Source organism: Pseudopodoces humilis, chromosome 18, assembly GCF_049639895.1.
Source record: "Pseudopodoces humilis isolate 2021_Gansu_Grassland_sample_001 chromosome 18, ASM4963989v1, whole genome shotgun sequence".
NCBI classification, from domain to species: Eukaryota; Metazoa; Chordata; class Aves; order Passeriformes; family Paridae; genus Pseudopodoces; species Pseudopodoces humilis.
Genome location: NC_142217.1, coordinates 14,660,052 through 14,685,374, shown reverse-complemented (window position 1 = coordinate 14,685,374; position 25,323 = coordinate 14,660,052). Strand labels below are relative to the sequence as shown.

At 41.3% G+C, this 25,323-nt stretch overlaps 1 protein-coding gene across 5 annotated transcripts; it reads right to left on the bottom strand.

Annotated features, from left to right (window-relative positions):
- Positions 1 to 443: 443 nt before the first annotated feature.
- Positions 444 to 23,241, bottom strand: WIPI2 (WD repeat domain, phosphoinositide interacting 2). Of its 5 annotated transcripts, none has more exons than XM_088063987.1 (12): positions 23,003 to 23,241; positions 14,328 to 14,410; positions 9,405 to 9,574; positions 8,096 to 8,192; positions 7,428 to 7,525; positions 6,942 to 7,034; positions 6,079 to 6,149; positions 5,312 to 5,419; positions 4,389 to 4,553; positions 3,260 to 3,367; positions 1,970 to 2,100; positions 444 to 1,158 (listed from the first exon to the last, which is right to left on the bottom strand). In XM_088063987.1, the coding sequence occupies exons 1-12, from the start codon at positions 23,074 to 23,076 to the stop codon at positions 1,046 to 1,048; spliced, it is 1,311 nt and encodes a 436-aa protein (XP_087920113.1). In that variant the 5' UTR covers positions 23,077 to 23,241; the 3' UTR covers positions 444 to 1,045. The 5 variants fall into 5 exon arrangements, with proteins under 5 accessions (XP_087920113.1, XP_087920114.1, XP_087920115.1 ...); XM_088063988.1 differs by having other exon boundaries at positions 2,003 to 2,100; XM_088063989.1 differs by having other exon boundaries at positions 9,405 to 9,656; positions 23,003 to 23,066.
- Between the last annotated feature and the right edge of the window lie 2,082 nt (positions 23,242 to 25,323).

The following is a 25,323-nucleotide window of genomic DNA, read 5'->3' as shown; positions in this document are numbered from 1 at the left end:
CTATTAGAGCAGTCTCAGCCCCAGATTGAGAAGAAGCAGGAATTGAGAGCCTTCTAGCAGGAAACCTTAAGGCTGTTTATAGAGCTGGGCTGCCAAACTCTACAGGGACTTCTCTCCAGCCTGACAGAATCCTTGCTTTGGATAATTTAAAAAGGTATAAAAAAAGGTTATTGCTACTCTGCCAAGAAAACAGGACAATCTACAGGAAAGAAAGTGCATTCCAAGTCTTTTCTCAAAAATCCACAAGCTTATCAGCCACCAGAGGCTACAAACATCCAAGTACCAAAGGTGTAAAGACAAGATTCTCTAACCTTTCCTCATTCTAGCTCTTCTTCCTGCAGCAATTCTTTTCCTTCCCTGTAAAGGCACTTTCTATATTCTATATCCTTACGCAGGGAAACACTTCCAGTTTTCCATCCCAACAAACAGAACAGTCCCACAAATACACAACATTCAGAAGGAATTTTAATTAACAAAATGGTCCAGGAAAGGGAAGGGAGAACCCAAAAAAAACAGGCCATTGCATTTGAAAGGTTGCATGTCAGTCACTAGGTATGCCTGCAAGCCCATGCACAGGAAACCATTTGGACCTTTGTCAGTGCAGAACTAGTCTCAGCTTCCAGAACCACTTCTCTACTCCTTCCTTATGTAGGCTAAATATTATATACATATATAAAAAAAATACAAACTTGAGTTTGTTATAAAGTGGCTTCTCTCTCTCTCTCCCCCTCCTATGCTTGCTTGGCACATGAATGCATGCAAAGCTAAGTAGGCTCTGAGGGCTGCACAAACAGCAGGTTTTGGCAACAAAAAAAAAAAAATAAACACAGCTAAAATAGATAAGCAAGATTAAAAGCCACTGAATTGAAAACCATATATTTTTCCAATTGTATAGAATTAGAACTACAGCTACGACTTAAAACTGTAAGAGTCTGTCATCCTCTCTCCCAACTCATGTCAAAGTTCATAGCAGCATAACACGAGATTCCTCAAGAAACGTCAAGCCAGTGTTCTCTGCTTCAGGAGTGAGTTCACAGGTCCAAGTTTAGTCTGTCCGAAGGATCATGGGGGGATGCTCACTGTCTTCATCCAATCTAAGTGAGTTGGTTTCATCCTCCAGGCAAGCTCCACCCACAGCACCCAGGTCATCCGTATAGGCTGGAGAGAAAGAACAAGGAATTGGGAAATCAGCAGCAACAAACTAAGGCTTGGATCCAGAGTGGATGAGTAGAGCTGAAGTACCAGGCATTACTTGAAATAGTTTCACTGCCACCCTATGTTTGTTTTTATCATGACTCTGTTTCATGACTGTTTCTCCAAGCCAAGAGCAGTTCGTGATCAAAATTAAACTCCTGTGTGTGTGCAATGCATCCTGGAGCTTTGGGCAGGCTGGTGTTTTCAGTCTCCACTGATGCAGGGCAGTACAGATGCTGGTATGTGCTGACTGCCCTCCCTTGGCAGCATGCAAAGCTGGGTGCCAGATGTGGAAAAGCTCCACTGACTTGGAGAGCTGCAGAATTAACCAAGTTCTCATCCTCTTGATTCAACAGAGCAGTGAATCAGGCTAAAAGGTCACTGTTCCCATAAAGGAACAACTGCAGCATTTATCAACTTTTCATAATTTTTTTTTTTTTTTAAAAGGGAGCAGAGCTATAATTCAGTGCTTTGCACAAGGTCTGGGTGCAGAACTGCCTCAAGAACCATGTGGCAAGTACTGAAACTATCACTACAGCAATCAACCACAACTCAAGACAAAATTCTAGCCCGAAAGCAGCAAAGACAAGTGATCCATCCACCTACAGAAAGCTACTGTACACCACGAGTGCTCTTTTCCTACTGCTCACCAAGGCTCCACCTCGCACGCGTGGTTACGCAAAGCTCGGTGCAGACGTGGACCAGCTCACGCAGCCATCTAGAAGGAAGCAAGAGGCAGAGGTGCTCCCTGCCCCATTCCCAGCCTTCTCCTTACCATGCCTGGTGGGTGAGGAAGGCACATATGTACCTTTAGTCACAGCGGCACTGTACGTCTGCGCTACCAACGGCCGGTCGTGGGATGCAGACTCCAGAATTTCATTGGCGGGCTCCATGCTGCCATCGAGCCTGCCAGGAAGGGAGAGATTAGCTGGAGAGGTGATCTGCCTGGGCACAAGACAGCTTGAGCTGGTAGCTACAGGAAAACAGTTCATCTGATGTGCAAGAATAATGTATATACAAATGCCACAGGAGGAATTTGGTCCCTCTGTTCCTGAGGCCTGTCTAGAAAGCACCTGACAACACTTGGTATTTCTCTGAAGACTCATCAGCATCATGTTTGCCTCTGACACAGCATCAGGATCTAAATCCTAGCAGCTCATAGCAGGAAAAGAAGACTCAAAACAAGACTGCATGATTAAAAAACCCCATTCCAATCAGCAATATTATAGGTTATCTTGAGCTCTGTCACAACAGAAGCAGTTGCTTCATACACAGATAGCCCTCTAGAGAAAGTGTTAGAGCATTTCAAAGATTCAGAGCTTGGTAAAAGCTTCCCTGTATGAGGCTTCACTTCATCTCTAACCAGAGGTCAGGCCTTCAAATGTTCAGATAAATGTATGATTCTTCACCATAATTGTAGGTTGACCAAAGCTGCAAACCTGAATTATCATCAGGAGTTATTATCTTTAATTCTATGATTGATCAAGTAATTTGACTGTATTACCCAGCTTTTCCTGCCAACCCTTATTGAAAAACAGTGCATTGTCCTACTTCTCCAAGTGTTCTACAGTACTATTACAGAACACCAGCTGCCTGGCCTATATGCAAGGAAGTTTAATAAGGACACTAGCAGAGAGAGAACAGGGATAATTTCATGGGCCAGTTTCCCCTCTGTGAAGTCAGAGTAAGATCTTTCTCATGTTTGTAACCACCTCATTTATTGATGAAGAGGACGGTGTCACATGTTTCAAATTCTTGTTTAAGTAACTCAACTCAAAGTGCCAAGAGGAAACAGGAGCACAGAGGGAACAGCGATTGATCCCTCCCTGCACTGGGACAGGGTTAAGTTTCTGCTGGTAAAGCGGTGCTTGGTGTAGTGGATACCTGGAAGGAAGGCTCAGGGGGATTCTGAAGTTACTCATTTGTGTCAGAGGTCTGGAAAAAGATTAGTTTGAAGAAATGAGCTGTTCTAAGTTAGACTTTTCCAGCACACAACTAAATTTGAGAAGAAACTGGATTTTGAGAGGAAATAAAATACAACAGTTCTCAGCTAACGTGGACTTACTTGTGCTGCTTCATTAGTGTGCACTCGCCTCCTTCCTGGGGGTCTAAGTTGTACATGTAGAGATACCCATCAGCAGCTCCCACCAGCAAACGAGGGATCTTCTGAATTCTACAAAGGTTTAGAGTAGAAGTTATTAAAGAACAGATTATTAAATAACATAAGTAAGTATGTTCTCCTCCCTTCTCATGATTTAATGGTTAGACTTGATGTCAGAGGGTTTTTCCATCTAAATGACTCCATGACTTTAAGGCATTATTTTCCACCCTTTTGCTCCTGGACAGGGAAAGCTGGTAACAGTTAGAGCACCCAGGAAAGAACTGTGTGTAAAAAATTTACAGCATAACCACATTTTGGGGCTAACAGGATGCCACAGGAATCAAGCAATTACATAGAACTCAGTAAAGCAGATTCAGAAGTTACCATCCTGTTATCAAGCTTTGTGCAACTCCAGAGACAAATATTCTAACGGGAAGGATTTACTTATTTGAGAAATGTTACAAAGCTTAATTATTGCTTAAAGGGTGCTTTGAGATCAGAGGAGTGAGAGTACAGACATGAAGTCAATTTAGCATAAAAAACTCTAAAACCCCCACAAATAAGTTTACTACTGCTCATTACTATTACTTTGGTAGCTGTGCCAAATGGGACCTGCCTTTGAGGAAGACAGCATAAAAGATTAGATTTAGTCCTCAAAATTAACTTTAATGAATGCTATGCTGTTTTAAAGACAAGAATTATATGAACTTGCTTTCAAAGACTTCTTTAATGGTTAGGCTGGATTGCCTAATTTTGCAATTCACTAACAACATACACCATCACTCCCCATAGCACTAATGGAAGCCAGTGCCATAAAAGCCCACGGGTTTGTTCTCAATATTCTTGTTTCAAAATTAAAAGACATCTTTAAACAACACTTAGAAATGGGCTATTCCTATCCAAATATTATGTCCTTCCCTCCTTCTCTCACAGGATTGAGAGGTGCTAGCTCTGCCACATTGCTCTTAAACTGGAATGATCACAGGTGACCCACTGCTCTGCTGCAGATGAAACTGTGTTTTATAGTGGCAGCCTCTCCAGAGCCCGAGCATCCCAGCAGGGTGGGGAGTGCAGGCTCCATTTCTGTACTCACGTGGCAAGTGCACAGATGTTTTTGTGCCCACAGAAAGGCAGACGGACTGTAGCAAAGGCTCTACCCTGGTTGAACATCTCTGTTACTTGAGAGGGCAGATAGCTCGTTGAGGCCATCAGCACTTTTCCAAAGTAACCTGTCCAGGTTGTAGGCTCTTCCTGAGGTCTACAAAGTTAGAAGAGAAAAGTGACCCACTTTGCCTTCACTTTAGAGAGAAAAGTGTGTAAACACTTGAAAACATTTCATTTTAAAAGATATTAAGCAGCTGTTTCTCTTCAGAAATAACTAACACCCTTGAGAATTCTAACACACTTCATTTAGGCTACAGGACAAAATGTGTCCTCCAATACCCTCAGCCTGTTATTTAAGCATGTTTGATTATAAACTGATACTTCTGCATATAAGACTGCCTTTTATAACATTCATTATACAAGCGCAGAATCTACTGGAAAGTGCTATGCTTCAGGATTTTATTAATTTGTTTATCACTAAGCAACAATTTTGTTTCAAATAACTTCCACTGAAATGGAATGAAGACTGTCCTCTCAAATCATAAATAGGAGCATTTTACAACTTAGTGCCTTTTAAAGCCTTATGCAGCTGGAAGGCATTGCTGAGATAGCTCTTCCCATATGAATGTCAAGGAAGGTGAAACAAATGCAACTGAAAATGTTAAAACTGCTCCACATTCCTCTGTGAAGGATGGCCAAGTTCTCTTTGGCAGAAAAACACCTTTTCTACTCAGTGGGAGAACAGTACACAGCTCAGCTGCAGTTGCTGATTCATAAGTGACTTCTTATGCCCTTTACTTTACAGTAAAAGTTCAAAAGAAGTCTGTCCACACTTTTGAGAACTCATTCTGTTGAGTAAAGTCAACTTTGAAGCCTTTTCCTTGAAAAATCTAAGGCACCTTTGAAACCTACTTTTCTTTCACAGTCTCAAGTTTGAAGATATGCACTGTCTCCGTGTTACTGGATGCAGACAGAAACATGCCATCCATGCTGAAAGCCAATGAACAGATGCTCACACACCTGGGAAAAAAGAAAAAAGAGAAAAAAAACAAGGAAGTCAAACTATTTGGCTTGGTTAAGGTTTCTAAAGTCACCACTACTTTGCAAGTAAAAAAAAAATCCCTTCAAAATAAGCATTCTGAATTCTCTGATAATTTCTTGAAGCTATTCAAGCATAAGATTAATGATGTTCAGCTCTGATGTTTACCAGATATGGGATCAATTAGTAACATTCTGAACTCAGTCTTACCCTGTAAAAAGTACAGTAGAAGCACAGACTTATTGCTACCACAAACCACAACACCATTTCACAATGGCTATCAATGGCCACAGCACTAGAAGGATTTAAAAGAGAGTAGGAATATTAGATGTACTGCCTCCAATTTCCATAACAATACAATATATCCTACAAAAGGTGACCCACTTTAAACAAGTTCCCTCACCAATAAATTTTAAAAGGCAAGAGGGAGTACAATTCTGACAGGACTGATTTGTAGAATAGTCAAGTCCAAAGGAATGAAATTGGAAAACATTCAAGCTGAAATTGTTATAAGCATACATGCAGGGATGAATGAAGATGAAAACAGGCAAAAAAATCAGGATGCCAGCTCAATTGCTGAACATACTGGAAGTCAACCATAAGGAATGAGTGTAAGATAATTAACCCAGCTGAACTTTACCTCTTCACTCCCCTTCGGAATTCAAAGAGTTTCTGTCCCTCTGGAATGGAAAACACTCTTATTACTGTCCCCTGCAAAGAAAAAAAATAAATAGATCATTTTTCATTTCAAGTTCATTTACTGTGTACTAGCTCTAGTGAGCAGAGTACAACTGGAAGCAGCAAACCACTTTGCTGTTAACTCATTGCTGTGATGCAGCCCAGATACTACATGAAGTATTTATGGAGCTTGTTTGTAGGATGTGTTTGAAGAGTACAGAAACAAGAGGTGGGAGCTACTAATGCAGAGAACAAGCTGTGCATCAAAACCAGCCCTTCTTATCATATTTGATCATGAAAACGAGCACACTAGACAAGTACCACGAGTGCAGTCACTTGGATGTCTTTGTGCCTTTATCAGATGCAATCAGTTATACCGTTATAGCCTGAACTTATTACCCAAAGAGCAGAGGCTTCAGACTCTCTAATTTACACACATTACATGAACAATTTGTCATCACATGCCAAAGACTAGTGAGGTGCTTCTCTCTATTTGGATTTTAACTGTCTTGTTTTCGTTAAGAAGACAGCATCAAAACAAGACAACTAATTTCTAGTAAGTATCCTGCACTAAAAGGAGAAAAACTCAGAGGACTGCCCTAATTACAGCCAGATTAAAATATTTTATTAAAATAACCTTATTATCCAACATGTCACAGCATGGAAATAGTGTCAAATATCAGTAACAGACCTTAACTTACATTTCCCGTTTTAACTGTAAGCCTTCGTTTCTGGCACTTGCACATGGAACTGTGCACACTTAAAATACTTAATGACAAATTTAATTTTTATCACTGTTGGCAAGGCAATCAAAAGCTCCCTTACCTTTTCTGAGGCTGTGGCAAGTTTAGTACCACTTGCATCAAATGCCAAAGCAGCCAAGGGACTATCATGAGCCGGGATCATATTGGCAGCTCTCTGCAGTGAATCAATAAAATAGAACCTTAGAACAGTACAGGTTAAAAGCTACATGTGACTGCATATTTAAGCAATTCAAGGCAAAGTCTTACTTTCTGGACAGCAGCTTCAATATTTTTTCAGTAACTAAGTACATAAAATTATCACTGAGGCATATACAGAGTACAAGCAGCAGGAAGACAATTCAAATAGAAATTACTTTGTTCCACCCATTTGCCAAATTCTACTCAATCAAATCTAGTATTAGCACTTGTAATTTCTTTGCTGACATTCTGTGAAGCAAGAGATGCTGCAAACTGTTGCACACAAACCTAAGTGTCCAATAATTCCTCTCTGAGCAAGTTATGTAATTTTCAAAACCTGCATCTTTAGAGGTGGAAACAGCATTCTTACCAGATTTATGGTGTCAAATACTTGTACTTCTCCAATAGTTGCACTTCCTGGATAGGCCAGGTAGCAATTATCATTGTTTATTGATAAAGCACACAACCCTAGAAGGGATGCAGAAACAGGATTAGAAACAGGCAAATTCCAAGACTTAGGCAGTAAACCCTTCTGATTGCGTGCTTGAGTGTCACAAAAGTAACTCAAATTATCAACAGAAATAGAAACAAAGATGAGTAATCTCAGAGTCAACCTGCAATATATTCAACTATTTAGCATAAATTTGTTTAATATAAAACAGAAAAGGAAGAATGCCAATAGAATTACAATAACTGATTAAACAGTAGAACTTTCCATGTCTGCCATGAGTCCTAAAGCATTAACCTGACAGTCTTTAACTATACCAAGTTCTGTCAAAATCCAGTTTTTATCTCCCCTGTTTTTTTCTAACATTTTGACACATCCACTCCAGGAGACCAAAATGCTGGGAAGATGCAGTTTAGGGCAGAGTCTGCTTCTTGTTCTCAGCTGGATCAAACATGTAGGTTTTCAGACAACACTCATATTTGTTACTGTATTTGAAAGCAGAATTAACACCACAGTTCCCTGTAGGGAACCTCATACACTGACACAGAAAGCACGTTTCAGAGTTCTGCTGATTCTACCACCACATTTACCTGCAGGATTGGGAGGTGTCTCCCTGATTGTATGTAATACCTTCATGTCTCGTATGTTGTGTATATAAAGAGACTCTTCCAGACATACTATCAGCCTCTAGAAAAGGGAAAGAGTACAAAATGGTGACGTGGAAATGCAGTTCATATAGATTTATCAATCCTAAAAAACTATGCCAAAATGCAGCAGGTGCCTTCCAATCGAGGAGAGGTTGTACCCACCTGATGGGGAGAAGCAAGAGTCTGACTGAAGATACACAATACCCAGCTCTTGACACAAACACTGCCCGTGGTCACTTGGACACTTGAACTGATTACTGCACCCCACTTCCCTCAACCTCACCAGTGCAAACCCAAGACATCCCCATTACTAGTTTAAGCCAGCAAGCCAGAAACCTTCACTTAATTCTTATTCTGTACCAATTTACATGTGGAAATAATGGAAATTACTTTCTGCTTTTGCTAAACAGAGAAAACAGACATGAGTTTTTAACCATTCATAAAGCCTATAACTAATCCATAATAATTTGTGAATGGTGGTTTTTTTTAAAACTCTTACTAAGTCCTACATCATCTCATTTACTTTGTAAACTACATGTGGATGACTAACTAGACATTACTCATTTTACACTAACTGCCTGTGCCAGAAATCAAATTCCCCACTCTTTCTCTCATGACTTTAAGCCGGAAACCCCTCCTCCCACACTCATTTTTTGGGGGCAAAGATAGACATTAAGATTTTCTTGTTCAGATGCCATTCTTTCTAGTTTGAATGAACTGGCTAAAGACAGAGAAGTCTGTATCTGCTGAAGAGCCTACTCATGGTTTAGTCATACAGCAAACTATGCTTCCAGGTACTTGAAAAATTCACCAGTTGCGTGACGTTTTTTAGATTTTATTTTTTGAGAAGAATTCAGCAAACAGCACTTGCAACCATAACAATTTAACAGATAACTTTAAATTTTGGCCTGAAGAGAAAATGTCAGTTTTACATACTTTCAAATTTAGGATGAAAGGATGACTCCCACTAGAATGGACCTCAGGAGGTCTCTAGTCCAGTGTCCTACTCAAAGCATGGCCAGCTTACTCAGGGTGTTTCCCCATGTAAATACATAAACACAGAACCAAAAATACTTAATCAAATACAAGTACTGAGATGCCATACAGAAGCCACACTTGAAAAAGTACTACTAAATTTCAAGTAGCAATTCTGTCTCTAAAGGAAGGGACATCAGTCAGCAGTGGAAGTGCCAGAATAAGATCCACAACCCCTTTCCCACACTTCCACCTACTAGGCAGAACCACTACTCACCTGTCTATTGAGTTTGACAGCCAAGATGGTGTTGGAGTAACTGTAGTTGCAAATCTCTGTCCCCTTCTTAAAGTGACAAACTTTCAGCTTGCGTGGAGCTTTAAGGCTAACTATGGCCACCAGACTACTGGAGAAGAGCCTCTCCACAATGCACACATCTTCTGTGTCAGCTGGGGAATCACAGGAACGAGGGAAAAATACAGAGGGACATTTCAGGGAAGAAGAATGATGCACATCAACAGGAAATACTGTCTAAGAAAATCATAGAATCAAAGATTCAGTCCATGTAAAAATACAGTTTAACACCACAAACATTCTGACACAACAGCTCAGAGTCAAGGTGGGACATGGGACAGGCTTTTAAAGCAGAAAACCTACACAGTGAGTGCTGATTTCCATAGATTTCCTCCCCCCTTCCCAAGGTGTTACACAAGTTTATGGTTCAGAACAGTGTCTACTCCCCATGCTCAGAATACAACAGAAAAAAAAAAATCCCAAAGCTACAAAACCCAGAAAATTGTCAAATTCCAGAATTTTACAATCTTCTTTTATCTCTGCAGAAATCTAGGAAAGCAAATTTTTGGGGGGCTTTTTTTGTGCATGTGTTTGAATTTTGTTTTTAAAGCTGTATTATGCTTGAAGTGGTTTCTGATGACGCAAACCCTTGGCATTTCCATTTACCTCTCCATGAAGAAATGTTACAGTACAAGACTGCTGCAGCCACCAATTAGCATTTCCACACATAACATCTTTTACCTGACAGGTCCTAAGAGCAATTTGTGCAGGAATCACTGATGCCCAGCATTCATGCAGAGCCATAAAACATCAGATTTGCCAAGTGTTTCTACTATGGGAGCACTGAAAGCAAAGGAGGAACACAAATCCCTGTGTGAGGAGACAGCAGGAGGGAGCAAAGTCCAGGATCCCTGGCAGAGAAGCACTTTCAGAGCATTTGATCACAGCATTGGACCATGCTGGCAGGAGGCCAAGTCCCACCACCAGTTATCCTGACATCTGTGCCTCCCTCTCCATCCCATAAAGCTCCTCTCCAAAACCCCAGGAACACAGTGGACACAGTTTTCAGGGCAGTGAGGAGCTAGAGAGAGTTTTACCATCCTCTGCAGCTCTTTCACAGCCACTGGCTACACCTGCCCTTTCATTACAGAACCCAGTCAAGACAAGTGACTAAAGCACTTGGCCTTGATCCATCAGAACAAATTTTTCAGAAGTCAGCTTCTGGATTAGCTCAGTGCTTAACACATTCCAAACCATAAAACTGCCAGTAAAAAAAAAAAACAACAACAAAAAAAAAACAACCCAAAAGAGCCTGTTTCTGAAGGCTTCTGTTTTGGCCAAGAGAAACATTAAGTAATTAATTTGCACTGTTCCCATCAGCAGTGACAGAAATTCCATGAAAAAATGTTCTGTTCAACATTCTCAGTATATGACACTGCCATCAGTGTGGGACACGTCTGCTTTCAAAGTACTTTTTCTGGGCAGTTATTTAAAGAAAATGAACAGAAAATATTTAATGTTCTATGTTTTTTTTTTGAGAGAAACAGCCTGCTTATGAAAAAGGAGCAGGTTTACACTCTGCATTTTCAGTACTCCATGCTACATAATTGACTTTTATCTACATCTTGTATTTAATATGGTACTTTTCCAGAGAAGACATAACAGCTCACAGAGGCTTTGAAAATTCAATTTTCTCATGCAACAGGGATAATGCATTTTAGTAATTACTTTGTTTTCAAGGAATTGTTCTCCATTTCTCCGATACTACATAAAACACATGAAAAAGAAATACAAAAATCTGCTTCAATAAATGTATGCAGAGACTTTGAAATGCAGAGGTCTGTGTTCCTTGAGTCAGAGCAGTTACATAAAAGATTCTCAAATATTTTACAGGATGGGTTATCAGCTTTCCATCTAAGCCTGGAGTCCTTCAAAATGATGACAACCTTTTACAAGAGTCAGAATACCAGCACACAGAGACCCAAACCCCACAGTCTGCTCTGAGCTCCAGGGTGAGCACAGCTTCTTTCCCCATCCAGGGACAAATGTTCAGACACAGCTTCTGGGATTTATCACCCTCCCAAGCTGGCAGGAGAACTGGTATTTCAGAAGAAGAACAGCAGCAGAGATTCATATGGAAAAAGTGCTGTCCTATGCTGCACTGATGGGAAGGGTGGGCAGCAGGGAAGGTACACAGGGAAGAACACTATCAACAACTAAGCCACCAGACAGAAGAAAAAAATTTCAATAAGCAAAACGCCTCAAAGTTATCAATAATCCTTCAGTCTCACCATAAAAAGATTATAATACAGACAGTTACCTTTAGAAAAAGGCTTTGTGATGGGCATTTAATTAAATCCACTTTAAAAATACAGGATGCACCTCTGCTCCTTTGTCTTCCTTTAACAGGAAGAGATAAAATCTCTTCACAGCTGCCAAGTAATTTATGCTTCCCAACAGCAACTATTCAAGAGGGTACCAGGCTATACTGCCCATCCTGCTGACCTGAATTAATAATATGTTTAGCAGCACTAAAGCCCTATAGCAATGCTGTTACTCAGGTTTGTTTTTTTTCTATTAGTATTATCTCCTTTACACCACACAATTGAGCATTGCCAGAAACTCAGATTCAAAACAGAGTAAGAACAAAAAGAACTGCAAAACAAATTAAGTATCAGCAGCGAGGGGAGAACAAGCAAACACATAATAAGATTAGTTTCATAAACACAAGCATGTAGCATCACAGACAAGAGCTGGTTAGAACCAGCTAGATTATGATCAGCTGTGCCTTTATTCCATTTTTAACCCAAGAACATGAAGCATGTTAGAAGCATTTATTAAGCCTTAAAGCACCCTCCAATCTAATGCTTGTTTTTACAGTGGGATCAAGTGCACAGGGAGTCAGGAGATTTGCAGTCAGAGGAGAAATCAGTGATGGGAGCAGCCGAATCTCCCATCTCTTTTTGTATTCCTCTCAAACACAAGACAGCTGAGGCATATTCTGCAGTTTAGTTTAAACACCTACACAAGAGTTGGCAGATCAGTCTTCCAGAAGAGAAGGAGGGGTCCTTAGCAGGGCTCACTCAACACAAGAAGTCTTTAGACCCACTTAAATTAAATTGGGAAGTGGGAGGCACCGTATTTGAGAGGCCTCAAGACACCTTTCCTTGAGGAAAAGAGGTACCCAATGCACAGGAAGCCCTCCACCCTCATATCAAGTTTTAACAGGCATGGTTTGCAAGTCCAAGACTGAAAATTGGTTGACTCACACAAAGAAAATGAAGGCCTCTTGATATTTTGATCTGCTTTGAGCCAAGACTGCCTGGCTTCCACAGGCCAAGCCATCAGATTATTTTGTAGTGAGAGGACAAAGAGTAATGGGTTCAAATTCATTGAGGGGAAATTCAGTACATGGAAAAAATTTTTCCCTGTGAGGGTGGGCAGGCCCTGGCACAGGCTGCCCAGAGAAGCTGTGGCTGTCCCATCCCTGGAAGTGTCCAAGGCCAGGTTGGACAGGGCTTGGAGCAACCTGGGATAGGTGAACTGGATGATCTTTAAGGTTGTTTCCAACACAAAACATTCTACTACATGTTACCTCATAATCTGTGCTCAGCTTTCACAGACTTAACACTCAGAAAAGTTAAAATGTCCAAGAGTTTAAGTCAATACAAGCATCCCAGAACAGTCTGAAGACAAGACTGGAATCAGCAGGTCAAAATTCCAATTCCAGCTGCTTTTATCAGATTATTGCAAGATGTTGGAACAAGGCACTTTATCCAATCTGTACTTTTTCTCTCAAGGACTACCCAGTGCAGCCGACCTCACAGGATATTTTTCAGTGTCTCGTGTAACAGGGAATCATCTCCACCATCTCCTGGGGTGATATGAGGCCAGATACTGTAAGTGCCTGACATACTGCAGAGGTCAGGTACATAAACTCCACAGCAGAAAATGGAATCCAAGCCACTTATTAACCAGTAAAACCAGACCATGACTCAAGTAGGAAGATGTAGCTACAACACTATTTAACCCAACCACAGGTGCCTAATTTGAACCTCACAATTACCTCTCTCCATTGACTGTGTACAGAAGCCGGCTGTCATCCCAGGTAATGGGTGATCTGAGTCACACCCCATTTCCAAATTTGACATGCCACAGGGTCAGGTCACTTTGGGAATGGAGTCTGAGGACAACTCTGTCATGGGATCCCACTATAAATGCTGACATCACAGCAATTGGTACCACCTGCTCACATGGAGTTTACAAGAAAGCAAGGATACTCATGCATAGCATTCATAGCCGACTTATTAGCATCTCAAAAAAGGGAAGTCCATGAACTGCTGGCAGAACAGGGGATACCACTTCTCCCACAGGCTTCCTTCCATTTCACCTCAGATCCTACTCAACTGTGATCATTATAGAAAAGTTATGGGAATCTGAGTTATTCACCCTTTTGGATGAGCAAGCCATCATGCTAAAGAATAATTTTCTAATAGAAAATATTAGGATAAAAAATATAATTAAGGCTTTGTTTTCTTATTTGATAAAGGTGTATTAGTGCTTCCATGCCCCAACAACCAGTATAAAGACCCAAAATACATTCTCTCACATGAGCAAATTATTATTTTATGCCCAGCTATGTAACCTGGCTAGACATAAATTTAGAAAAGCAGAGCTCTCATAGTACCAAATATCATATCATACCAGCTAAATTAAATACAGAACATTGTTTCATAGTTTTACCCTGCCTGCAATTACTGTTTTGTATTTATGTGATATGTACACTTAAGGTTCCTTTTATGCCAATATCAAACAACCTGTGAAAAAGTGAAACATTTCTTATTCTTCCCACATTAAGCCAACTGAGGAGACTAAAAAAAATAGGAAAAGAAAAAAAAAAATACTCACTGCATTCATAGATCTGCTCTAATTTGTCCACAGAAGAAAGGGAGAAAAATTTGTAGCCTGATTTACTGCCAACTGCAAGGGATCTGCAAAAGAAACAAGCCAGTCAGGAACATGAACTCCATCAGCTGTGATTACCCTTGGACAGATTCTTACCCACTTCTAAATCTCCAGCTGGATTAGCTCAGTAAGGAAAGTGATAAAAAGTTTGTCCAAAAAAGCCGTAACAGACACAGACAGCTACCTCAATTTTGATTAGACCAAACAGCTTCAGAATTACAGAATTTGGGTGTGGAATTCTGCTTCATGTTTATGAAATAAGAGCTCAGAGCCTAAAGTAAACCTACTGCCCAATTCTCACCGGTGATTTCTTCACACAGGCTAAAAGCTTTAGTGTGGAGGGAAGATGATGACTTGAATAATGTAACACAAACCAATTACATCATTGCCTCATCATTAGAGGTGACCTCCAAGACCTTTTAAACTGGGCCGTCTGGGGATTTTTGTTCTTTACAGTGTAACCGTCCCCGAGCATCCCAAAAGAGTTTTCATATTAAAAAAAAAAAAGTAATTAAAGACTGCCAACTCTAATTTTCTCTGGCTTTACATGATGATGTTCTAGCACCTCCATTGTTAGGTCTCAGCCTTACAAATACTCATACTGAATCTTTGATCAGAGGCACCCTCTAAAAAGTGCCAGTCACTGATATTAAACAGATTGAACAATAGCAGAACATTAAAAAAACTGACTAAAAATCCTTCTTTCCTCCATTACTCAATTTTCACACTTAGCTCACAGACCATTTAATTGCTTTTCCAGCCAGAGTCAAAGGCAGGTCTTAAATTTTAAGCTAGAAAAACCTTTAGCCTGTCTTGCAGGTCTTTACACATCAAGGCAGCGGACAATGGCTCATTCTTGTTTCCCCTCCCCATTTGGAGGACAAGTTTATGCCGCAGATAAAGAAAATTAACAGTAAAATTTTTACAGAAGTGCATTAGTATGCTTATAGTTCACATATTTCTTACTGCCAAGAGACATGGAGGAAAATTCCAATAAAATACATTTTGATACCCTAAATTGTGGCAAATCATTCAACACAGGGCTGCAATCCAACCCTGCCAGTCAGCCTGCCAAAAACGCCTTTCTGAACTCAGCAGAATGATTCTCTACAGCTCAGATGCACTAGCAATTAATGCTGCATTTGGAATACAATGAAGATTCCTAGATTTCATGTTCTTTCTGTATTTTCCACTCGTGGCTCCAAAGTGAGTCTTTTTTAAGTTTCAGCATACCCAGAAGATTAAAAATTCTTCCTCATATAGTTCACCTTCTAAAATTAAGCTATAAAATCAACTTCTGTAGGATGGTATGACCTTCTCTTCTACAAGAAAATACAACTGGCACAATCTGGTTAGGAAATTATGTTTGAGAAGGTTTAAACTTTCAAATTAAAATATGAACCATGCAAGCAAGAGATTCAATTCCACAGATTCAATAACCAAGATATTAAAAAAGCATATTAGGCTTAAAGATAGAGAAGCGATCATAAAACAAAATTTTGTTGTCGCTTCTCTAAGTCACCCTAGAAATACTGAATTTAATTTTCCTCCAGACAAAATCAGTATGTTCAGCAGTCTCCATTTGATTAACCACCAAAGATACTTCAGTGGTTTTGCTCAACTACTTTTGTACAACTCAACAAAAACTCACGTTATGTGAAAAATACCCCGAAACTCTAATTTGGCTAAAACAAAGCAATGAGTCAGCTTCCCTTATATCATCTACTGCTTTCCTCAAAAGAAAGTTTAACAAAGAATGACATCAAAACTGTCACTTTGCAAAGGTAAACAAGCACTCTGCAGAATTAAAAATAAATGGAGTCACAAGACTCCTTGCAATATAAACGATCCACAGAAGACCCAGGATGATTCCCTCACAGAGAATCCCACACAGCAGCTATTTGTATTACTAGGCAGAACTGATTCCTGAATTGTACTTACTGCTTTAAATTCAAAATACTGCTGAATCACTGTTTTACCTACAGCATCACTGAAAGCAGTAAGGAAGGCCATTTTTCTTGTCCTACAAGGATATCTCATTCAAACGAGCTGTAGACAATGGCAAACAAGAATTGTGTACATGATAAAAATCATCAGACTGAGTAGAACCCAAAATGCAGAAGCACAGAATGGACCTCTCCATCCATGACAACTGCTTTTTGTTATTTATTTCAGGATCGAGGTGATGAAGTCACAGATTATTTGTTTACATAGAGCACTTCAAGTTTTTAAATCCATTTCAGCGCACAAGTGTAACTGGAAAATAACCCCTTTTTCTTCTGGAACAGCAGTCTTGCTTTTGGAGGGTTTTCTTTGTTGGTTTGGTAATGTACTCTTAAATTACTTCTTATGAAACTACTGGAAAAAGGCTTTTCATATGTAATAAGAACCCACTAGGCTGAATTATACCAGCATAATCACAGTGATTTAAATCTCCCATCTTCCCCTGCACTGATATTACACTTAAGCCCTTAAGACACCCCACAGCCATCTAAATGGCCAAATCCACAAAACAAGGACCTAGCCAAAATTACCTCACCTCTGAAAAAATGTGCAAGCATATGGGGAAGAAATATGATCAATAAGCCATTCAGCTCTTGCTCAGATAGACAGAGGCCAACAAGAAGCTGCTGTGGTTTATCAGAAACTCCTTTTACAGCATGTTATGCTTTATGATCACTGATTTTCAGAAGCTGATGAGAGACTGAAATTGAAAATAAAATTAATATTCTCTAAAACAGCCTTTTTTTCTTCTAACATTATGCTATACACATGTGGGGTTTTAGCTCTATTATGTGTGGCCTCTATTACACACTTTAGACTGTAGACTCTGAGCTATTTCATCATTAAGGTTGTCTCCTCAGTACAAAATTATCAATATAGCCATGATTTATGGAACTGTGTTTATCCACTTTTTGCAGAGATAATGCTGCTGACTGATCCAAGACTACATAAATCTTGATAGTACTTTCAAGAGTGACTACCATAAATAATTAAAACTATCCTCATCAAGCAAACAGTGCCGGGAGATTTCACACAGTCATTGGAAGATGCTGACTCTCGCTCTAAGTGCACTCCCCTAAAGTGGCAAATCAGCTGCTTTAATCTCTCTGGCTCTTTAGGAACAAGTTTTTTCAGCTGGGTTAGAATCCTAAGGTTTTCTTTTGTTTCTTTAATATACATATAGAAGGAAAAAAACCAGTTTTTCCCTTTCCATATCACAGAGGACTTTAACTACTAATCAGAAATATTCTACATTAATCAGAAAGTTCCTAACAAGGACAGCTCTCTCAAAAGATTAAATCAATTGCAGCTGCAGCATAAACATGACTCAAAAAGTCATTACTGCTTTAAATAACTGGTTAATTAAGCCTACTTTCATTATGATACAGTCTCATTATACTAATGTTCCATCTCATTTCAAAACCAATGTAAATTTCCACAGACAAAGCATTCTGGCTTATGATGAAGAGGGGGAAAATAATAATGATAATAATAATAACAACAACAATAATAATAAAAGAAAAATCAATGAAGACATAAAAATTGCTAAGGAACTACTAAGGAAATTTATCTTGCTTTATTTCCCCCTCCAAAATACCTGCTGTAACATCTCATGGACATCTCTTAATATCAAAGGTCATTATTTTGGAAAAGAGATACAGAACTTCATACATTCAATGTTTTTGTCAGCAACATTCTGACAACCCACAGGAGATTCTCATTATTCCTGCATTAAAAGAAAACCCACAAACATAAATCTGCTACAGCAAAAGGAGACCATGCCTGCTCATCACTTAACATGCAGGCTGGGACAACAGAAAGTCCATAATCCAAGTAAATATCACTATTCTTGGGCCAAATCCCCATCCAAATGGTCACACAGTGAGGAATGGCTCCTCTGACCAGCCCCCCTGAGCTGCTGTGCCCTCTGCAACAACAGCAAGAAACACAACATACGGTTGTCTCTCTCAGCTATCCTCCCTGAGTGTAGGAGCTACGTGACCGCTCTGTCCTTCCTTTTTTTGGCCTGTGTTTAGCTTTAAGGTCTCCTTGGAATAGAGAGCTCTCCTGTCCTCAAGGATCACGGGTGAAGGACACCTGAACCTAGGAGAAACAAAGGCAGAGGAGTGAATGCTCAGCACCTAACCCTTGTTCCTCCCACCACAAGCAGTTTACTACAGAGATCCAAACATCACAGAATAAGGGAATGAGAATATAACTTCTGGGACACAAAGCATGCCAGATGCATATAAAGACAGCAGCATTTGCTCACAATGTAGACTTAAATTGATTTATTTGGGAAATAAAGGGCAGAATAAAATTGGAAAGAAGAAATATACAGCCTGATACCTATAACGTGTGACCCTACACATAAATGAAAACAGAGCCTGCAGAAATCCTTGCCAATAAGGCACACACCAGTGTTTTCCTTAGAAGTCCAAATACAAGGTTTCCTCTTCCCCTTTCATCAGGAGTCTGTTTTCAAAACTGCAGTGACTACTTTGTTTCCAAACGGTGTCACACAATTACTTATTTTAAAAAAAGATGACTAAAACTTCTCTAGTCTGCCCACTGGTGTTATTTCACAAGCAGGCTGTTTGGTGGGGTTATATTTTGTGGGTGGGGGGAAGTGGGTGCATATTTGTAAACTGAATCCAAACACAGTTTGTAAGTACTTCCAAAGAACACTTGTGCAACAGTTTAAATATTGAAAATTTTACCTTTAATATAGATACATATAAGCTCTGGGATCTTGGAAGTCATGCTTTGCTTAAAAGTCAAACTTCTAAACCATTAGCATTTCCCTTATGAGATTCAAGGCTTCTACGAGTTTGTGAGGTGTTTAATTTTTCATAAATGTATCTGTGCTCAGTTTTAGCAGTTCTCCCAGAAGTAACACAAACTGCACTCGGGTTTTTCTTCCCAAGTACCATTGTTAAAGATTTACAGCTGCAAAACCTACCTAGCACTGAGGCCACCCACAAGCTTCCACTGCCTGGTTTTGCTGGGACACCCGAATTCCGATCGGTTGCTCCACTTTGATCTGCAAGCTGGAGCTTCTGCCTCTCAATCAGGGAATGCCAGTCATGCCAAGTTGTGCAATGATTGATTCACTGGGGAAAAGGGCTAGGTCCAAAACAAGCACACTAACATCTTCTGAAAATACCCTTCTCTGTGTTTTTACTTAATGAAAACATTGTATCAAAGAGAAGCCACAAACCAAACGCTTCTGCTGCATTATAGGTGAAGTGTTTTCAGGCAGAGTTCCAGTCCCAGCCAGTAATTCAAAACTCTCATGTAAATAAAGCTTAGGGCAATGTGGGATAAACAGGCAAGACAACACTTGCAATAATGCAGATACTATTCCAAGAGACAATGTCACTACACACAGCATCCACGAATGAATATTAGCCAAGTCTGGGAAAACCAAGTGACTAAAAGCAGGATAGAGGATATCTGCTTCAGTCGCCAGGGATTGCAACAACTGGGAAAAGCAACTTTTATGATGACAACATTCTTCTACCAAGCAATCCAATTTCCCAAGACTGAGAGCCACCATGAAGCTCATCTTCCTACAGCAGAGAGTAAATAATTACCAAATCTTCAAAAAACCAAAGAAAAGTTAGCTTGATACTTATTTTCAGCAGTAACAAGCCCCATCTTTTCCCAACACAAGGAGCTTATACTCTTGCAGGTAAGCAAGACAGTTAAGCCTGAGTGGAACTGGCACCTTGTTAGGGTGAAGGTAAAAGCTTTAAATGTAGTAGTAACAATGAGCCCATGTCATTTATTTTCCAGTTTTGTCTGTCAGCAATTTTTCTAATTACTGAAGCACCTTAAAGCATGATGTGAGCTCTACTGACTGGGCAGACATAAACAAAGCTTCTCTTTCATATACTGCCTGAAAGAATATACATTTGTTTACCTTGCCTGTCTGAAGAAGGGCTCCAGTTACCTGTAAAAGTTGAAAACAGGTGAGCTTTCTGAGGCCCAGCATGGGAAAGTATAAGTCATTCCTAATAAGTTCTTTTCAGCTCTTCTCACCTGGTAAACTGTCATCTCCTAGATCTATAGAATAGTATACCATAAACCCAGAGAGCTACTTTCTTGTTTCTCTGCTCAAACAAGAAACTAGGAGAGATCATGGGTGGGAAACAGAAAAAAAAAATTAAATAAACTTCTGTTTAAAGAATGTACATAACCACTAAATTCTACTCAGTTTAGGAACTTGAATACAACTTGGTTGTTTGGGCCACTTACCACATCAGACAAATGTTTCACTGAGAAGCTGCTCACAAAGGCATCTGCAAGACTGGTTTTATACTTACTACTTTGTTGGGGGAGTTTTATTTATGACACTGTAAGAAGAGACTGTTCCACATCAGCAACCACCTCATTTATCTCAAATTAAGTGGCCTTTTAAATTAAACTCAGAATTTTGAGATGAAAGTAAGAAAAGGAGCTTTTTTATATTTCTGTATTTTCTAAATCAGACACCTGAATTCACAAATATTCAAGAATTACTCAAAAGACCTAGTAAACCAAAACTTGGAATTACAAAGGTCTATGGGCAAGGTCTGCCTCATATAAAAGATATATCACCAAAATTCTCATCAGCTAATCTTAAGGTGATTTATATATCAATCGTATTTAAAAAAAAAACATAATTTATTGACAAAATGTATATTAGAATACAAAAAAACAACTCCAAACCAGATATCAAAGAACATTTTTTTTGTTATTTACAAAAATGAAATGGGAAAAGTAGTGCAGTTAGCACACCCAACTGAGGAATGAAATCATTAGCCAGATGTCCCTTTTCTCTCCCTATAAACTCAAAGTTATAAAGGAATCACCTTTGCACTCCTTAAAGAAAGATTTCAAGGTGCACAAGCCAAAACCCACCTAGATAAGTTTAGGTTGTATTTGGTTTCTTTTTATTTCTGTCTTGGTTTTGTTCTAAAGTCAACCTGCAACTCTTTCTCAAATTAAGTGGGGTTTTTTGGTCACAACTCAGTGATCTCTAGGTACACAAAGGCCTCCACAAAGTTAAGGTGCAACTGAAAATGCAGAGGTGCCACACTGGAGAACAGAGCTGAACTTCAAAAACTTATATAATGACCTTTATAAACTGCAGAAGAAAGAGGTGACAAATCCCCTAGTTATTATGACTTGTTTGTTTTTTTTTTTTCAGTAGTATGTAAAAAATTAATGGTAGCTAGGCAAAATTTGGGCATATTTTATATGGACAGAGAGAGTGAGCTCTATATGGCACCCACTGAAAAAATGTGAAAAGTAGTTGCAAAAGTCTCTGGCTTGAATCAATATATGGATAATAATTTACTTACAAATACACAGAGCACTACTGCTCCCTGCCACCATTTACCACAACTTATTTACCACCACATTCTCTTGTCTCAAACCTATCCAGCTCCAATTGCTCATCTCTTCACCCCCAACAAAACCTACAAGAGCAAACAGAGTCTCTCCTGCTGTGATGTAACTGCTTGGCACTCACCAAAAATAACCTTCTCACCTTCAAAACTCCCATATGCTACAGGACGTGCTGAGGACAGGCACAGATCTCCCTCGTGAGGGCAAGATATTGTTGCTTGCAAAAAGAACAAGTTGTTAAAAAAACAAACCCTCCACCACACACGTGGGCTACACTTTGTGATGCCAATCTGAGATCATTTCCTCTTACTCACTTCCTAAAGCAAAACTCCTTTCTCAAGTACAAGTTCTTTCAGTTCTTACTCCCCAGTTTCATCTCTCAGGATTTAAGACTGTCAAATCCTTCTTTAAATGATCCTCAGTGCTCCAATGTCAACTAATAGGGGGTTCCTAAATTAAAAACATTGCTTTATAATACCTCATATAAAAACTAATATGCACTAATTGATCTAAATATGCTGCAATGATTAAGTAATTTGCGAGACGTGCAGCTTGAACCATCCAAAGCCCAAGGAAGTGCAGTTTCAGGGATCAGGGAAAGGCCTCTTTTCAAAATCAAAACCAAAAGTAGCTTGGGCTCATAAAATACCTTCAAACCAAAGTCTCAATGCTTCAACACAGCAGGTCACAATAAAATAACTGTATGAAAAGACAGCTGTGAGGAACTTTTAGATGAAGTCTTCGCACGTCCTGGAAGACCTGGGGCTTCATGTCAGGCCCTCCCAGGGCTGAACACCAGCAAGGAGCAGCAGGAGCCCTCCTTCCGTCGCCTTCCCCAAGGAACAGCGAGCGATGCCTCCCAAGCCGGAGCAGCAGCTCCCGCAGAGCAGCGACCCGGGGCTGGGAGAGGGCACCACGCTGCCACAAGCCTACAGCTGCGAGTCCCCGCGGGAGGAGCGGCCTGGCTCCACAGTGAAGCCGGAGGGCACAGGGAGGCCGTTCCCAGCCCTCCTCCCTGCGGGGTCCCCGGCCCCGCTCCAGCCCCGAGGCCCCGGGAAGGGGCGGCCCCAGCGGCGCTCCCCGCCATGGGAAGGGGCGGCACCGGGGAGACCCCACCACGCCCCCCCCATCCCGCGGCCAGGCCTGCTCGGGGCCCCCCCAAGCCGCTGCCCCCTCCCCGGCCCGGGCCCCCTCATCCCGCCCCCCTCAGCCCCCCTTACGTGTTGTCCTGGTTGAAGTTGGCGAAGAGCAGATGGCCGCTGCCGGCGTCACCGCTCTGCCCGGCCAAGTTCATGGCGGGATGGCCCTCGCCACCCCCGTCCGGCGGGGGAAGGACGAGGAAACACCTCCAGAAGGCTGCACCCCTCAGCCGCGACCGCCCCGGTCCCGCCGCATCCCCGCCGGGCCCTTGTTTACACGGCGGGCGGCGGAGCGGCCCCCGCGCCTGCGCCCTCCGGCCCCTCCCGGCCGCCGTACAGCCACGGCGCCTGCGCACGCGCGGCGGCGCTGAGCGGGACGTGTTTGGAAGCTAAGCAGGCTCCGCCGCGGCCGGCGGTGGATGGGAGGCCCGGGGCGCAGCCGCTGATCCCCGGCTCGGGCGCGTCCCCGCTGTCCCCAGGCTGAGCGCGGCCACCACGGTCCTGTCACGGTGCCCCGGCGGTCACACCCCGCTGTTCCCGCCTCCCGTGCCTCTGCAGTTCCCCTTCGTGCCACGGGATGTCCCCGAGGCTCAGCAGATGAGTGTGCGGGGGCTCCGGACTTGGGAATAAAGGGAAAAAAAAGTTGAGGTTGTTCAGCCTGGAGAAGAGAAAATTGCGTGGAGAGCTCAGAGCAGGCTGCAGTATCTGCAGGGGTTCTTGGTCAGGGTTTGAAGGAATAGGATAAGGAGTAATGGATTCACATTGAAGGGGGAAGTGGATACACAGAAGGAATTCTTTACTGTGGTGGTGGTGAGGCACTGGAACAGGCTGCAGATGTTCCCCCAACCCTGGCAGTGTCCAAAGCCATTGAACATCCTGGTCTAGTGGATAACACAAATTGCAGGGGGAAAAAAAACCAACTGAAAAACCAAAACCAAATCAAACAAACAAAAGTCGAAACGAAAAAACCCACCCACCTGGAACTGAAAAAGCGATTACTGAAAACAGGGTCAAAATCAAGGGATTAGTACAGAAAAGGGTGTTATAAATGCATATCATATTATTGGCTTTTTGCAAGTATTATAGTGAATATTATATGTATAAGATTAGAAAATTTAGCTGTAATAATACAGTCTTCTTTATTTCTGTTATTAACGAAATTTAGAAATAGTGGTATAATACATGTATGTTAAGCTATGACATAGCATTAAAACAAAAACTACTTTTGTTTGTGTAACCCAAAGACTGAAAAAGATAGCTGGAGATCTTTTTTTCTTTTGTAAACTATCTTATCCAGATGAAGACAGCAGTGACCAGAACTCTGGGGGGGGGAAGAATTTATTGCATTTCTGGTATCAGGGAATGTAAATCTCGATGACGCCAAGAGGATTGATCTATTGGGAAGGGGGCAAGAGAAAACTAAAGAGAAGAACACCAAAGATCCTAAGAAGAATGTATGAATATGTATGAGAATTTATGGATATGTAGTAGGATTCTGTTTTTAAGGGACAATCCTTTGTTTGTAAGGTGTGCTCTCTTGGCTGAATGCAGAGACACCCGTCCGGATCTGTATACTTTACTTTATTTTTTTCTCCTAATTGTTTTTTTATTAAACTTTTAAATTCTATAAAAATTATGTGAACCTCGTTTTTCACAAGGGCAAATCTCGCAAATACGAGCCACCAGGTGTTGGGTTTGTGCCTCTGGGGCCAGCTGGCCCCATGAGTGATGCTCATGGAGCAGTGTGGAGTGATGGAGCCTCCTCCTCACCAGCCTGTGAGGCAAAAGGACCTCCAGCTGCTGGCACGGAGATCCCTCCAAATGCCTTAAACCCAAGTGGCCGTGCCTCAGCTCCCTGCTACCCTGTAACCACCCTGCCATGTCCACCAGAGCCACTCCAGTCCCCCACACTGTGCCCCACAGTCACCTCTGCCTCCACTACACCTGCCACCAGCGCATCCACATGTCCTGTAGCTCTTTCTACCCATCTGAAGCTTCTTTTCTCCCAGGGAGACTTTCCCTGCTGATGGCAGATTTTAGTCTCAAATTGTCTCTTTTTATACCTGTTGGCTCTGGCAGTTTCACGTGCAGGAAACTGAGATTTCCCTGTGGAAATGGGATGACAGCATGTGCTGCCAGGAGAGCCCAACGCTGCCATCACTGCAAAGGTGTGGATGCTCCCACTGTTCACTGCTGGCATCCCCTCCCTCAGGGACAATGCACAGAGGTGTCTGCAGCTGTGGGAATCCTGCAGAGAATCACAGAATATCCTGAGATGGAACACACACACACAAGGATCAGAGTCCTGGCCCCAGACACCCCAGCAATCCTATCCTGTGCCTGAGAGCATTGCCCAAACGCTCCTGGAGCTCTGGCAGCCTTGGAGCTGTGACCATTCCCTG